The sequence below is a fragment of the Exophiala bonariae genome (assembly GCF_035927105.1).
Source record: "Exophiala bonariae strain CCFEE 5792 chromosome Unknown scaffold_4, whole genome shotgun sequence".
Taxonomy (NCBI): domain Eukaryota; kingdom Fungi; phylum Ascomycota; class Eurotiomycetes; order Chaetothyriales; family Herpotrichiellaceae; genus Exophiala; species Exophiala bonariae.
In genome coordinates, this window is record NW_027042479.1 from 500,998 (window position 1) to 517,310 (window position 16,313).

Genomic DNA, 16,313 nt, shown 5'->3' on the forward strand with positions numbered 1-16,313 from the left:
GGAAGAACTACGGATCTCGGCTTGTCTTCATCTCCCCGCATGCATTGGGGAGGGGATGGAGAAGGGCGGCCGTCAGAAGTCCCATTCATATCAGTCAAAAGCGAGAACGAGATTGTGTTTCTGACTCTGCCTCCATCAGTGAGTGCAGTCCATACTACATCCCACTTTTGCCAAACAAAATTTGAATAGAAATGGCTACAGAAACCATTCCAGAGGCATTTTCAGTGGCGGCACAGAAATTCGATAATGCGCCACCGTTCCCTGATGATGTCGCTACTGCACCGTTGCTACGACTGTCGCTTGCGAAATTATTGCAGAGAGATGGCGAAGAAGTAAATCGCTTCGTGCGTGCATGTGAAGACCTCGGCTTCTTCTATCTGGACCTATCTGGACCTGGAGACTCACTACTCGCAGACGCAGACGCTCTGTTCAAAGTCAATGCTGATCTGTATGATCTTCCATTGGAGGAGAAGAAAAAGTACGACTTCACGCTCAAGCAGTCGTATTTCGGATATAAGGGCTATGGCGCGAATGTGGTTGACAGAGATGGAAATCTTGATCGAAACGAGTTCTATAATGTGACTCCTTCCGATGCACTCTGGGTAACGCGGTCGCTAATGAGCCATGCCAGGTATCTAAGGACGATATATTTGGATTGTCTGATCCTTGGCCAGCACCGGACGTTCTCAGCTCTCAACGACCTCTTCTCAAATCATTCATTCAATCTGCGCACGGGATTGTTACTCTCGTACTTGAACTACTGAATGACCACCTCCGTCTGCCGCCGAACACTCTCCAAGATATGCATCGACTCGAGGGTCATTCCGGAGACCAAGTTCGCTTTATCAAAGCACCTCCGCAGCCTATGGATGACCGACGAACTGCGTTGGGCGAGCATACCGATTTTGGCAGCGTTACCGTCCTGTTCAATCGCCTGGGTGGACTTCAAGTACTACCGCCGGGTCGGAATGCTGAATGGTGCTATGTAAGACCATTGCCAAACCACGCGATCATCAACCTGGGAGACGCCATGGTCAAGTTCACCAATGGCCTTTTGAGATCCAATATTCACCGGGTCGTCTCTCCTCCTGGTGAGCAGGCCAACCACACAAGATACTCACTGGTTTATTTCAACAGACCAGAGAATGACGTCATGTTGAAGAGACTGGACGGAAGTGAGATGATCCCACCCTTGGAGAAGGATGAGGTTGAGGAGGAGATCAATAGTAAAGACTGGATAATCAGGAGGGCACTGGGACACCGGATTGCACTAATGGACGGAAAGAAAATTGATTTTGACAAGGCCGCTGGCACAGAAGCGAAGAGTCAGAGGGCATATCTGTAGGCACCCCTTCAGGCATGGATGGCCATTGGTGTCTTGCAGCCGTATGTAAATCTAGTTTGATGAGAGAGAGTCAACCTGAGTCAGGTTTCCTCCTCCTTCTGAATGACTCCTAACATTCTGAAGCATTGGTTGGTGGTGGGAGGCAGTGAATCGATCGGCACAAGTTCTTGAGACCCCCGAGTGACACATTGCCTGAATAGGACTAGCTTTCTGCCGTTTTTTGCCCACAGCGAAACATTTTTGCCGTGACTTTGCAACATGAGGCCAAACGGATTGCTCAACGTCGATTCCATGCGACAGTGCTCTATCAATAGTCATCATTAGATCTGGGCCAATCTACTGTACACTATTATCAATGTGAAAACACGTATTGTTCTCTTTTTATCTCCATGATATCCCCGACTCCTTCAACTCATCAGCCATGTTAGCCCCGCCTCGTCGGCCTGCCATGCCGACCACCATCTCTATGCCTTCTCTTCCCTCCAAGCCACAACATCGACCTCAGCCCCTCCAGAGGAGATCGACCCTTAAACGCTCCATAGATGAAACGAGCTTCATGGATGCCCCCTCGAGTCCTTCCAAGAGATCCCGCGTCACCTTTGATTCTGACGTCGAAATAGTCTCGGCTGATGAGGAGGAAGATTTGGATCCTTTGGTTGTGAAAGAACAAGTCCGCAGAGCCATCGAGAGACATCGGCTCAGAGAAGACGAATCATACGAAAGAATCAAATCCCTCTTCACCACTCCGTATGAGAAGGCAGGTGCCCCCTCGACCAAAGTCCTCAAAGTCCATCTGCAAGCCTTACTCTCCAATGTTACCGCACTCAACAAAGATTGCAGTGGCCTTGTCAGCGCAGTTTTGTCCAGCGAGTGGATTGGCCGAGATGAGGCCTACTACGCTCTCTTTGTCAGATTCCTGAACAATCTGGCTGCTGCTCAACGGGGTTACCAGCACAAAATGATGGGCGTGCTGGTGGATTTACTTGGTCCCCAGAAGACAAGAAGAATAGCCAGCGCCAAACCAGTCAGACAACCCACGATTCATCGAAGAGTGATGCAGGCCATACAATACATCACTAGCAATGTCCCGTCCCTTCCTGCAGCATTGGCCGATAGGATGTCTACGAAGCTTGAATTCGATTTCCAGAAGGCCGAAGAACGCATGACTTATACTCGGAACTTTATGGACATGATTAAATATGTCCCAGAACTGACATCCGAGATCCTGACCAGTGTTCTCAAAGAGCTGATCAAGCTCGACGTGTCTGTACAGGTTGACCTTGATGAGGACGATGACGCCGAGGATGATATTCTAAACCACATGTCATCTTCACAGACTCTTGTCGCATCTCAGTCGCAAGATATGCTGAAAAGTCCCCTGGATTCCGAAAATGACGATGCCGTCACTACAGACGACGATTCAGATATGGAAGATGATGACGATGATCCAGCAACCGCCCGCCGCCGAAAGCTGAAGGAAGACATCAGACAAGTCGACCTAATCATGGATGTCTTGTTTCAATACTACGCAAAACTCACCACCTCCAACAACATCACTACTCGAGACACAGCTATCGAACAACTGATTTCTCAATTCCATTCACATATCCTCCCCACATATCGCGCTCGCCATCCCCAGTTTCTCGTCTTCCACTTCGCCCAATCCGATCCCATCATCGTCGATCGCTTTGTTACGAGCTGCGTCGCCGTACTGGTCGACAAAAAACAACCTCACATCCTCCGCCACAGTGCCGCCGCCTATTTCAGTGGTTTCGTTGGTCGCGGAGCTCACGTCTCACCACAAGTGGTTCAAGATTGCCTCGAATTGCTTTGTGACCACCTCACCACCCTCCGCAAGGCTTATGAACCAACTTGTCGCGGACCCGACTTGAAACGATTTGGCGATTTCTATGCTGCATTCCAGGCCATTCTCTACATCTTCTGCTTCCGGTGGCGAGACATCGCATCTACATCGGCTGATCTCGAATCTGACTCTGAGTTCGACATTGACGAGGAAGAAGTCGAGACCTACCATTTCCCCGAATCGCTACGGGATTCACTCCGCACAGCAATTTACTCTCCACTGAACCCCCTCCGGGTCTGCACCCCTGTGATTGTCGAACAATTCGCCAAGCTCACCTACGACCTCCAGTTGTTCTACCTCTACCCGAAACTAGAGGAGAATAAACATGTCCGCGTTGTGACAACTCACGCAAGAAACATGTCGGATCTCATGATCAGTAATCCCGATCGGGATTTAAGCTGGGTTGGCGATAACGGCATACTTGAAGGCTACTTCCCATACGATCCGTATGTTCTGCCCATCAGTCGACACTGGATCGAGGGTGATTATGTCACTTGGAGAGGCCTTCAAGGAGACGAGCAAGACGAAGAGAGCGATAGTGAAGCAGAGGTAATGGACGATGATGACGATGATGACGACAATAATGACAACGAAGATTCAGCTGATGAGGAGGCAGAGGAAGATGAACATGTGGAGCAGTAATATCTTCCTCTAGACAAGCACTGCGAGCTTGAGCTTTACATTGGCCTTGTTGTGCCGTGCCATGTACTGGCTACCATTCAGGACAGGACACAGCGGGTTCGGAAAGACATGCGATGGACAAATGTCAACGTTCAGTAGTTGGCAAAGGCAAAACCAGCCAGTGTCGTCAAATTGGACTCGTATCTATCTACGTTCGAGGGGCAGACGGACAGCCAAAATACAGAATCTTCTCTTCCTTGATCTTGATATCAAAAAATCATGTTTGTGTTTGTGGACAGAGCGAGGAGAAAAAGGAGTCGGTCGGTGCTTTATATTTCAACATTCATTTTTCTTTCTTCGCTCGAGCAGAAACGCTCAAGCGACCACACGGTATACGAAACGGAGAGTGACGGGGCGGATTACCCATCCATTCTGTGGTCCCACTGGAACATCGCATAGATTGGAAGTGACAAGACCACTGAACTAGAAAGATGAAGGACAGAGAAACCTAACAGAAGAGGGAGGAAAAATAGAAAATAGATTAAATGTGAAACACTCCATTGAGCCTTCCATTCGAGCCTGTCGTCTCCGATTCTAGTAGGACTGAGGGATATCGTCGACGGGACTAAAGACTATAGAACTCGAAGACACACCAGTTTCTGTCTCAAGACTAGCTCTTCTATTTCGCCAGGAAACTCAAACATCGTTATTTCACAATGATAATCGATGCCAGCGAGCCAGACCGGAACTCATGATTGTTGACGTTTCGGAAGCGCTGTGGTCCACCGCAGCACTCGTAAATTTCTTGTAGAGGAACTTTCCCCGCAAAACCAAAATATTTCGACAACTCTCCAATAAAGCCTACAACTTCAACCCACTGCATACAATAAACGGTGCGGGAACTCGGAAGAAAATCCAATCCTACGCATTGGTATAAGCGTGAAGTCATCTTCTTGCCTCCCTTCTTGCACGCTCAGATATCCTCCATCCGCCCTCACCAACTCGAACTTTCAACTCGCCCTCAAACCTCTCCAGTCCAAGATCCACAACATCCATCCGACCCAAATTAAGCAGCCAAGATGCGAGCCAAACGCAGCAAAAAGTACCGGAAGATCATGTCGGCGTACCAAATGGCATTTTCATTCCGGGAGCCGTACCAAGTACTCGTCGACTCGCACTTCCTCAAGACCTGCCACGCCTTCCACATGCCGCTGCAGCGATACCTGGAAAACACACTGCACGGACAGTGCAAGCTGTTCGTGACGGCGTGCACGATCGATCGGGTGATGGCGGATTTCGAGAAGGAAAAGGAGAAGATCAAAGCCTCTGGCGGACGGCCGAAGGGGAGACCAGACTTCCTCCCTCCGCCGCTCGAGGTGCCGATGCGGCATTGCAAGCACCGGAATAACGAGGGCGAGGAGCTCGGAGTCATCGGTGAGAGTCGGTGTTTGTTGGATCTGCTGGCGGGCCAGCCGCACGGTAATGAGCTGGCGAAGAATAAACAGCATTATATCCTGGCGACGGCGGAGCCGGATGAGAGAGAGGTCAGGAGTAAAGGGTACCTGGATGTGCGTGAGCGGGCGCGCATGATTCCGGGGGTTCCAGTGGTTTATGTCAAGAGGAGTGTGATGATTCTGGAGGAGCTGAGTGGGGTCAGTGAGCGGTCGAAGAATAAAGCCGAGAAGGCCAAGTTTTCCGATGGGTTGCTGGACACGAGGAAGCGGAAGAGAGGGGAGGGTGTCGATAGCGACGAGAGTGATGATGAGCTCGAGGATCTCTTGTTGGCTCGTGAGGCACTGGCGCAGGGTCCTGGGGCTCGAGGGCAGAAGAGGGCGAAAGGTCCGAATCCCATGAGTGTGAAGAAGAAGAAAGTCAAGCTCACTGGTGAGGGAGGACAACCAGCCGAGGGAGACCAGACGGTTGATGGAGCAAAGAAGAAGCGCACGAGAAGAGGAGGACGTGGAAAGCGCAAGCCAGGTATGGGTCAAGAAACGTCTTCGGACAAGGCACACGTCCCAGAACCAGTATCCAGTGCCCAACCAGAGGTCTAAGATGGGTACTGGACTTTGTCTTAGATCATGGTAAGGCGATGATGGGAGGAACCTAGAGCGGAATGGACTGTTTACGAGATACCCCAATGACATATCACACTAAAGAAGAGGACTTGATCCATTAAGAGAATTGATCTCGATTTCCATTTTACATTGTATAACACGGCTTTTATTATTCCTCAACCGGCGATCATGCTTTTGCCAGGAACGCGCGACCGTAGATGAATAGACCAGTGGCGGCGAGAGCGCTGAGGCCTGCGGGAAGAGGCTTGCCGGTCTTGATTGCTCGGGGAATGCTGCTGCCAGCTAGGACGACTGATGCGAGGAGGGCAAGCTCGACGCCATATGTTTGTCGTTTGGCGATGCGGTAACCACCGAGGATATACTGAAAGTAACAGTCAGTACCGACGAGGTTTCGATAAAGATACCCCTTGAGTAGAGCTTTCTCTCTTACCAGTGCTCCAACGGTCAGACCGGCGGCGATGCTGGGAACTGATCCTGTGCGGACGTAGCCTGTCACTCCACCAACTGAGGTGAGGGCGCCCAAGATATATGCGGGGGTTTCGTCGGCCTGCGGAGGGTTAGATTGAAGTTCTTGATGGTCACGATGATTCCTACCATGTTGAGTTGACTGTAGGGCTCTGTTTCTAGGATCAAATTGTTGTTTCGTGGATTGTGCCGTGGTGTGCAGTACAGGAGGGGTGTGTTGCGCCTCTCACCAGTGGAGTCACTAGTCGTAAATAGCTTGAAAGTGGCCATGACACCATCTGCGGGCCGAGCTCGACTGCCGTCAGCATCGCCCAAAGGCCCAAGAAGCGTACTCCGAACCTAGGGAACAGTAACTGGTGGCCGCCTAATTCCCTGCCGCAGAGCCCGAGGTGCCCCCTACGACACGTGAGCCCAGCCTGTCTTTCAGAGCGCCATTAAGGGCGGCATCAGCCAGTTTCCCGATCTGGTTCAACAAGCTACCTGACCATCATCTGCGTTGTCTCTCTTCCCAACCCGCATACGCTTATATGAGCTTACAGTAGATAGATGTTCTTTTCGCACCGTGTGCCGCTAGACCTTTTCGTCGTACTTCCAGAAGTGGTGGTCGAGTTCGGAATATCGCTTCACTTTCCTCAAGATATTCAGTATAAAATCAGATATTGAGGCCGCTCTGTGTCTGATCATTTATCTGGGGCTCTTGCCACTAAGGGATGCTCTAGGCAACGCGTATCGCCGATTGCTGGCGACGTTCCGACAATTTCAAACGATCATAGCGAGAAGGTAAGTGGTCGCGGACGAACACCATACGATGTGGTTAAAGCAATAAGTAGCCACTGTTTGTGCCAGGCTATTCAAACACAGAATGACCCAGGTTAGATCTGGTGTAGACGATTTTATGATAGCAATGATGCACAGACAGGAGATAGACTTCACGCTTCATGGTGACCCGGCTCGACATGCTCTTCGAGGATCGGGCGGTCATCTTCAACAACTTGCTGTTCTTCATCAATGCCACCATGTTCTGCTTCTCTTCCTCCTCCTCCTTGTTGTTGTTTTTGCTGCTGCTGAGTCACAACTCCAATACCGTACCAAACGCTGGGCTCTTCATGAGCGCCCGTGCCATGCGTATTGCGACATCGCCGCAGTCGCTCTTCACCCACTTCCAACGCAATAGGTTGTTCACCATCTTCTGACCAGAAGCCCAGCCGCGGTATGAGTTTCGCTTCTCTCAGTTGTCGCACCAACGCACCATCCTCGATAGTGTCTGTATCGTCCGGCACCAGGCCGCCATGCAAAACGCTTCTTCCAAACGGCCCATTTGCGACCAAGGACCAAGTCCCGGCGATCGACAGCGGACTGTGAGGCAGAAGCTTGCGGGTCGGGATGAGGATGTAGCCTGTCAGCATGCAAAGCAGTATCGTACCAAGGACGGCTTGCAATGCTATCCTCGGCGGCCTGTTCTGAAGCAAGCAGAGCTTGTCCGAGTCCAGCACAGAAGCGGTGTATGTCTTCGCCTGTGAAGGCGTAGTGACCTCTGTACGCATGTTCAAATGTATTGCCTGGGCCATATACTTTCTATACATGTGTTGCACGGCTGAGAACAACTTTTCCTGGTTCTGAGGCCCCAGCATGTCCGCTTCGGGAACGCCTTCGCTGCCACTGATCACGTTGATGAAAAATGGTTCCAGCGGCGCATATGTGGTGTCACCTAGACCGCCCGAGAAGATTTTACCCAGCCAGTAGTCTGCATACTGAACCAACGTCTCAACGGAATCCTCGTCGACCCGAGGTTGAGACGTCACATCGATGATCCAGTCCGGCAGGACGAAAGTGGTCACGGTCCTCACCTGCTGAATTTGTTGATAGCAAGTCAGGCTGGTGATATTGTCTGTGCTGTTGGAATGGGGACCCGCGAACCCAAAAGTGAAGCCAAATTGCGGGCATTGGCCAGGGAAGGCGTTGTTCGACTTCTTGTAGGGCGGCCAGGGATATTCATTCTGGACACTGTAGTATTGTCCTGCTTCATCGAGAATGATGGCTGGGATTGTTGTTGTGGTATTTATGATTTGACGCCCTGCACTGGGACGACATTCTTGAGGGACGTAGATCTGATTGTTCTGGACGAAGTTCATTTCGTTGGATGGACCTGGAGCATTCTTGACCCATAAAGAGGTTGCGCGGCCGGGGATTGCAAAGGTACAGTCCAGAGACGCCCTTATAGCAGGAATCTCCATCAGGACTTTGACGCGACCAGCTGAAATGCTCTGCTGCAGACCGCTTGTCAAGGTGGACTGATCAATCCGCGGATAGACTAGCTCTTCAAATGTCCATGCAGGGTAGGACATGTTGTGTAGATTCAATAAAGCAAAATTAAGTCCGGCATAATTATCTGGGCTGCTCGAGTTGGCTGTCGTGTTCCAATTGTAGTTGAAGTAGTCCACCGTCAAGACGGTCTTATTATGAGCATAGGTACAACCCGTCACGGTGTACAAACCCGAAACGATGATCGATAGAAAGCTACAGAGTATAAGGGCAAGTGACACCACGACAACAGAGAGCCGCTGATATTTCATACCTCGCACGAGGTTTTCGATGGGAAGCTGACCCATCGGACTCCATTTAGAAGCCCTCCAGGAGGATGTACGTGCTTGTTTCAGCATAGCGAACGGAACGAAAAGGAGGAGCGTACCACCACTGGAATGTATGGCGAGCTTGGTAAGAACCATCACTGCGGTTGGGACGATGGAAGACCACCTCCTTGCGGCCGCGCCACTCGCGCTAAGATATAGAAATCCGCGGGCTTCATGGGAGAAATGTTCAACGACTTGCAAGCCAGCAATCAATCCACAGAGGATGACGACGATGACAAGAGTAAAGTAAAGCCTCGACGCAAAAGGCCGCCACCAATCAAAGGAGTTCAAAAGAGCAGGCGGTACGCCACTTGTCGAGGTCGTTTCCTGAACGACTTTGCTAGCTATGCACTCGGAGCGATAATTGAACCCGAGCAGTGAGAGCTTGAGGTCAGAGTCGGAAAGCTTGCCACAGAAGGAAAGCCTCTGTCGAATATCAGGGCTTTCTTGCATCAAGAGTGCATTCGCCATCAAAGATCGAGGAGATCTTGGAACCACTCCCTGCGGTCGTACCATCAGAATGACAATGGAAAGAATCGCCAGCAGTCCAAAGCACACTGATAACACAATTACTGGCATCCCTTTGACAACGATTCGAAGTTCAGAGAATTGCCTCGAGCCATTGACAGAGGCAGTGGACGGAATAGAAAGCTCGATATTTGCGAACTGCGCCGCAATGCCATTGAACACCGTTTCTGCCGCATTCGCCATCTCATTGGCATCAAGGAACTTCTCAATAGTAGTATCTGGTTGCAACATGGACATGAGTGTAAAGCCAGCGCTGTCACTTGTCTGCTGGGTAAGATCAAGAGGTTTCCATTTTAGAGGAAGAGTCTGAAACAAAGGGTCCAGTGCAAGTGAGAGTGCGGTGCTGAATTGCGAGTTGTTGAAGCCATCAATGTACGCAGGCGGAGAACTGTCATCAAGTTCTAGGGCAACCATTTTGTTCGGGTTCGTGTCAGACGTGACGCGAGCCAAGTGTATGGCATAGCTGGGGTAGCACATAATGCTGGTAGCGTTGGCTAACTCAGCGTGCCACATGGTAACATTCAAGGTATCGTTTTGAGAGGGTCCAAAGATTTGCGTGTATCTCATATCCAGCACTGTCCAAGTCCATGGAGCCACGTATCCAACACTGAGATTCTCGCAGACAGCTGCGTCTCCCAGGATGCCGGTCAAGATTCTCGGTGGTACGACATCTTGAAGCATGTTCGGACCTCCGTTTTCCATGCTCATTGTCTGGCAGGACGAAGTAGACTGGGATATCGCGAAAAGGAGCTCTGCGTCCAACTCGGGACTGTCAGTGTGCCAACCCTGTGTGTGCCCGATCGTAAAGTTGAGATCAGCGACCTCGCACTGCAGTTTTGGCACAAACATAGGCACTTGGGCAACCAGAGATTCATTCCGTAAGCTGTTGAAACTCGAATTGATAGGGTTGAAAGCGGTAGAATTGGTCGAGCCATAAGGCAACCCAAGTCCACGGTCGATGGTGGCCCAGTAGCTCATCACTGCCGCCGGGTCACCGCTGTAGTTGACAACGTTTTGGCTCGAGAAAATCGAACTGAGGGGAATATCGTCATCAGTCACGGTCCGCGTTACCGGTATCAAAATCAATAAAGCTGTGGAGAAGACCAAAGCAAGGTCCAAAAGCATTCCAGCCGCAGAACTAGCCGCCGCAGCCCAGTCGCGGTTTTGCGCGGCGCGGAAGCAGGCGATGGGAGGAATCGGCGATATGTAATCGAGAAGCAATGTGTTTGCTGCTGGCTTTGGACCAGTTGTCAATGACAGCCAGGGGGCCAGCATTCGACATTGATAATCCACTTGATGCCATGCTCCTGCAACAAGCACTAGTACGGCCATCGGGCCGTATGTCCAGGCGTAGTGATGAGAGCTTTTGGACGTGGCGAGCCCTGCATTCGATCGCGAAACTTCGAATAAGACAATGGTGGTTGCAAGCATCATTACATAGACGGCAAAGAACGACACAAGAGTGAGCCAGTGAAGAGCTCCGGGGTTCCAGGTGGAGACCGATCTCGACCTGGATTCAGGCGATTGTTCTTTGAGGACGGGTGGAATTGTCTTCGCCCGTTTAGGTTCCACCGTGAGTGTCTCGTTTGTCTCGCTGGGAATATGAGCATTGTCACCCTCAGAAACAGGTTGATTTTTTGCCGTACTAGAGTGCTCTTCAGGTGAAGCCGGCCATGAATGCGCAGGTACCGGTTTCCGTCGTACTGCCGTGGAGGTTGTACTCATCGTTTCGGTGGTTCTCCTTGTCGAAATCATCGACCCATAGTACAATGGAAGTTCCAGAATAGTAGAGGATGAAGCTCATTCCTGAATTTACAGCAGGACAATCTCCCACTTTGAATCAGGCTGACTCTCTGAGATTGGGAAAAAAGCATGACTGGTCCTGGATTTGATCCTGCTCCTAGACTTGCTGAAAACCTACTGGCCTGCCTTTTCACGCTGGTGTGCCTCCTTCGGACAGTTGACCTCGACTAGCTCCTTGAGGACTGAGACATGCATTTGTGTACTGTGGGCCACGTGGAGGAATCGAGACCTAAACCTTTACTTGAGGCGAGGCTCGTCGTACGACAATCGAGCTGCCGATGTGGAGCAGACACTTGCCTCGCCAAACACTAGTATTGTTGCGGCTGAGTGCAAGGTTTGCTGAAGGCAACCGGTGATTCTCAGCCTCCAAATGCTTAGAAGGCTTAAAAAGTCCAGAGGAAAAGCCAATTCGAGCCATCAGCGTCTGGAAGGGGTTGTCATGTGCGCAGAGAATCACTAGCTTTCTGACAATTTAGGCGATGGTCAGGCTGCAGGATCTAGAGGTTCTCGAATGGGTGTGCTGCACCTCTGTCAGCCAGGAGGATGTCGCAGCGAATACGAGATTTTGCATATCCAGGAACTAGTATGTTTTCAGGCAAAGGATGAATACATCGGAAGAACCGTATCCTGGCGTTGCTACCGACTCGGCGGGGATTTTGGCATTGGGAGTGTCTCTCCGACTCCAAGCGGTACCTGGCTGTTAGCAGTTGAAACGTCCCCGATGAAATCTTGTTGACTCTACAAGTATTTCAAGCATGTTGCGCTGTGGCTGCAAAAGGTGTGGGGCTTGCTAGCTTTCGAGCTATTATTTATCCTAAAGCAGCTCGAGATTCACTACCACCACCACCACCACCACCACCACCACCACAGGCGAGAGCAACAATCAAATGGACAAGTCTTGATCGACATTCTAAATTCATCTTGTCGATCAGAGAATGAGCCATCTCAGCTTGCGTGGCCCTTCGCTCTGGAATGGTTAGGTTGACAAAGCTTGCGCCAACAGGACGAATATGCCTCGACTTCGACTCGGCCAAGGCTAGTCAAGATTAAGATCAAACTTTTCGTTTGACACCACCCCGCAGAATTACCACTTGTCTAGTCTCGATTCTCCAGAGATAGGACAGTTGGTGTCAGCTGTCTTCGCTTCATGTACTTGCGAATGTGAGGCCGCTGGAGTTTTCTCCCTCCTACATGGTACAGAACGAGGCTCATCTCTGATGGCTAGAGTCTCGCCTCTCTTTCGGTTTCCCTTGTTTGAGGCAGCGTGCTGCCACTAGCGATCAAGGATTTTGGCTCCTGGAGGCAAGATCAGCCAAGAAAGTCTTTGAGGCCAATACCACCCCGGTAGTCTTCTCAGCCTCACGACACCACAAGCCATGAAGCCCATAATGTCCTAAATCAAGACATGATGTTTGCAGAAGCTTGACTCAAAGTGGCGCCTTGAACGCTGTAACCGAACTCTAGCTAATGCTTCTTTTGGCAGTATGCAGATTCGCTCACAGTAAGAACCTCTTCAGAGGCGCATGGATTTTGCTTCCGTGCCGCCTAACCACACACGTCCTTTCTTCGGAACCATATCTGCTACTCCACGTCCCCATGACAAAGGTAGGCGGTCACAAAAAGGACGGCACCAGGCTGAATCTCTTGGGCCACAGAGTATATATCTCAACTCTACTCATGAACAACGGTATAGTATGTGTGATTGAAATCTGGTTGTCTTTCATCTGCATGCCGATAAACATCCAACATGTATTCCTTCAATTTCTGCATATCCATATTCCTCACAACGTTGAGTCTACGGTTATTCTCCCTTGCGCCTGTACAAGCCATTCCCATCAACAACATCGCTGAAAGAGACCGGGAAGCAAGAACACTTCGCATGCCCATCCGGCGACAGTTCTTCAGCATCTCCAAACGTTCAAACGTGCTGTCTAGCATCCTCAAAAATCAGGAATGGCAATATCTCATTGATGTCAAAGTTGGCACTCCACCTCAATCCCTCTCCCTGGCTCTCGACACAGGCAGTAGTGACACTTGGGTATTCTCGCCTGAAGCATGCGTCAATGACGCAAAATGTGCAGGATCTTGTCAGTTCTTTCCCTTTGCATAACCACCACCAATCTGAGCAGCAATTAACATCACAAAAGTCGATCCTGCGGAATCTTCGACCCTTGTGGAACTGTCGGCCGGATCATTCGCGATAAGTTATAATGATAAGTCGCACGTGGAAGGCGACTTTATCACGGACGATCTTGGGGTCGGTGGCACCACAATCTCTTCATTGACCATGGGCCTAGTGAGGACGGGTCAATTCCAGGGAATATCCACTTCTTACGGGGTTTTGGGCGCAGGATACAGGGCCAATGAGGCAACCGCAATCCTTGACACTGCAAATGAGTACCCCAACCTTGTGTACGAGATGTTCTCTCAAAACCTCATTGGGAGTGTTTCATATAGTCTTTGGCTAGACGAGTTGGGTAAAGTATCGCATAACCCGTATGTTACAGTTGAGGACTAATAAGTTTGGCACTCCAGATGCATTAACGGGCACCATTCTGTTTGGTGGCTACGACACGAGAATGTTCCAAGGCCACCTCACCGTGATGCCCACGCTCCCCAACACCAACGGGGTGATTAGCACCTTTCTCGTGTCCCTATTTTCTCTCAGCGCCATATACAACGGCAAGACAACCACGTTCACCGCGTCGACTTTCAGCGGTGCCGCACTCCTCGACTCCGGGACAGCATTGACGTGGGTTCCAAGCGCCATCTACGCCGAACTAGCCAATTATTTCGGCGCAGATTCAGATGGACTCGTTGATTGTAGTCTGGGCCAGACAAAGGGACATGTATCATTCGAATTTGCAGGTGTTGTGATTCAAGTTCCCTTTTCTGAACTGTCGCTGTATGATAGTACCACGCACACGTGTTCCTTTGGATTCTACGACGGTGGAACACTACTGATATTGGGTGATACGTTCTTGAGGTCTGCGTATGTTTATTATGATCTTGGGAATAATCAGATTGGGCTGGCACAGACTGTGTATGAGTGAGTCGAGGTAGGGAGAGGTTATCACATTAGTATATGACGGGTGATGAGTAACTTGAAAACGGCCAAAGGGAAAACACCCTTTCCTTGTGTTGATATCCGAAAATGACCTGATGTCATCTCACTATATCATCTAGTCCATCATCGCCACTTTTTCTTTGGCTCCCCCAGACGTCTAAGGTGACCTCGCCTGGCCTCGCCGTGCCAAATCAAGCTGTGGAAACAACTCAGTCTCGATTCCGACGGGTCTAGTTTGGTCTGTGAGGCACAGTGTTTCCATCTACAATTGTTGCGTGCTTGCAACTTTCGGTACTCGTACAAAGTGGATCGTAGAGAAAGAGCAATGTAGGTAAGGAGGCAGGAATATGTTAGATACCTTGTTTCCTATTCCGGAACCATGGCCGTTGAGACGAAGGTGGACTGGTAAGCAAGAGCGGCATTACCTTGTTTCCAGTTTGGGCGAAAACGTCGAGCCGTTTTCCCATATCTGCTTGGCAATATCTGGCTTCATCCGCAGCGAATACTCTCTTCAGCATTCCTATTCAACAAACTCCGGACAGAACTACGGGTCAGTTGTCAAACACGACTGCTGTCCTCCATATACTTCCATCATGGCGAAGAAAACCGCTGCCCAGCCTGCTACTCCTAGAGCCCCACCTCCTCCAACACCACCCAAGCCAGTCCCTGCAGCAAGAACGCCCTCAAGTACTATCTCAACACCCGCCGTACCAGCAGCGAAACCTCTACCCCAAACTCCGCTATCGCCACGGTCTTCTCCCCAAGAGATCGTCATTCATGTATGGAATAGATATGTCCAAGACACACCATCACGGACTATCCTTCTCGATGTCTTCATGGCGTGGTTGGTAGTGATCGGAGCACTACAGTTTTTGTACTGCATTCTTGCTGGAAACTATGTATGTTGGCCGGTCTATTCTTGCTGGGTAACTCCGTCCGCACCTGCTAACACTCTGAATACAGCCGTTCAATGCATTCCTGTCCGGCTTCAGCGCAGCCGTTGGACAATTCGTGCTTACGGCGTCACTACGAATGCAGACCTCTGAGCGTCCACCTAGCGGTGCGTCAATAGCTGCGAAGAAATCCACTTCAAAGGCTATCGATACCGTCAGCGGGGAATTGATTGATGGCAACAAGATTAGCACGGAAAGAGCATTTGCCGACTACATCTTTGGCAGTCTTATTCTGCACGGCTTCTGTGTGAACTTCATCAACTAGACGAAAATTATTCAGCTGAATACAAAAGTCGGAAGACAAAAGTCGGAAGACAAAAGTTTGATATATTTGGTGGATCCCCTGGGAGCACCTCGAGCGAATTTGGGCACGTTCCTTCTCGCACCACCGAGCGTACCAGACTCTGAACGCGAGATGCAGGACTGAGCAAGGTTCGAGAGGAGTGTTGGGCAGAAAGCTACCTCCTAAAGACCCGAGTGCTTATGAGCCTCCGTTGACCGATGGCTGGTCCGGTGCAAAAACGGGTCCTTCTTCGTATGTTGCATGTCCCGACCTGGCACCTGAGAGGCATATGAGTATAAACGTGGTGACCCGAGTACGAGACTCTACCTATGCATGAAATCCTGAACGCCTTGCATTCGAAAGACAAGGGCGTCGGGCAATGTAATACAATTCCAGAACAAATGACATCACTTCCATTGTCGGGACGTCCCAAATTTTGCTGTCAGACTAAACCGCCCCTTTTTGCCATGACCACCTCCAGCATTAAATATCAGCCCTCCTAGACGCAAAATAGTTTTCTCGTTCGCGCGTGTCTGGAGCGAGCTTTCGCAACCTAGTGTGCGCAGTAGGCAAACCTGCTAACTATGGATTTTACTAACTCGTATCTGATGTTCCAGGTGCCGATGGGAAAGGGGGGTTCTGACCTGAAACACTCAGGAGGGCAGTTGTTTCAAGATCT

General features: G+C 50.4%; 7 protein-coding genes across 7 annotated transcripts; 5 read left to right on the forward strand and 2 right to left on the reverse strand.

Moving 5' to 3' along the window:
• Positions 1 to 191: 191 nt before the first annotated feature.
• Positions 192 to 1,345, forward strand: LTR84_009746 (uncharacterized protein; the record flags this gene model as incomplete). Its single annotated transcript, XM_064853285.1, has 2 exons — positions 192 to 578; positions 632 to 1,345. The coding sequence occupies 2 exons, from the start codon at positions 192 to 194 to the stop codon at positions 1,343 to 1,345; spliced, it is 1,101 nt and encodes a 366-aa protein (XP_064709684.1).
• Positions 1,346 to 1,766: 421 nt separating this feature from the next.
• On the forward strand, positions 1,767 to 3,851 carry LTR84_009747 (uncharacterized protein; the record flags this gene model as incomplete). Its single annotated transcript, XM_064853286.1, has 1 exon — positions 1,767 to 3,851. One exon carries the CDS (start codon positions 1,767 to 1,769, stop codon positions 3,849 to 3,851), a length of 2,085 nt encoding a protein of 694 aa, XP_064709685.1.
• A 1,058-nt stretch (positions 3,852 to 4,909) lies between these two features.
• On the forward strand, positions 4,910 to 5,881 carry LTR84_009748 (uncharacterized protein; the record flags this gene model as incomplete). Its single annotated transcript, XM_064853287.1, has 1 exon — positions 4,910 to 5,881. One exon carries the CDS (start codon positions 4,910 to 4,912, stop codon positions 5,879 to 5,881), a length of 972 nt encoding a protein of 323 aa, XP_064709686.1.
• A 190-nt stretch (positions 5,882 to 6,071) lies between these two features.
• On the reverse strand, positions 6,072 to 6,502 carry LTR84_009749 (uncharacterized protein; the record flags this gene model as incomplete). The annotated part of the gene is made up of 2 exons (XM_064853288.1): positions 6,072 to 6,452; positions 6,500 to 6,502. The coding sequence occupies 2 exons, from the start codon at positions 6,500 to 6,502 to the stop codon at positions 6,072 to 6,074; spliced, it is 384 nt and encodes a 127-aa protein (XP_064709687.1).
• Positions 6,503 to 7,299: 797 nt separating this feature from the next.
• On the reverse strand, positions 7,300 to 11,253 carry LTR84_009750 (uncharacterized protein; the record flags this gene model as incomplete). Its single annotated transcript, XM_064853289.1, has 1 exon — positions 7,300 to 11,253. One exon carries the CDS (start codon positions 11,251 to 11,253, stop codon positions 7,300 to 7,302), a length of 3,954 nt encoding a protein of 1,317 aa, XP_064709688.1.
• Positions 11,254 to 13,078: 1,825 nt separating this feature from the next.
• On the forward strand, positions 13,079 to 14,384 carry LTR84_009751 (uncharacterized protein; the record flags this gene model as incomplete). Its single annotated transcript, XM_064853290.1, has 3 exons — positions 13,079 to 13,418; positions 13,479 to 13,637; positions 13,867 to 14,384. The coding sequence occupies 3 exons, from the start codon at positions 13,079 to 13,081 to the stop codon at positions 14,382 to 14,384; spliced, it is 1,017 nt and encodes a 338-aa protein (XP_064709689.1).
• Positions 14,385 to 14,991: 607 nt separating this feature from the next.
• On the forward strand, positions 14,992 to 15,616 carry LTR84_009752 (uncharacterized protein; the record flags this gene model as incomplete). Its single annotated transcript, XM_064853291.1, has 2 exons — positions 14,992 to 15,297; positions 15,362 to 15,616. 2 exons carry the CDS (start codon positions 14,992 to 14,994, stop codon positions 15,614 to 15,616), a joined length of 561 nt encoding a protein of 186 aa, XP_064709690.1.
• Between the last annotated feature and the right edge of the window lie 697 nt (positions 15,617 to 16,313).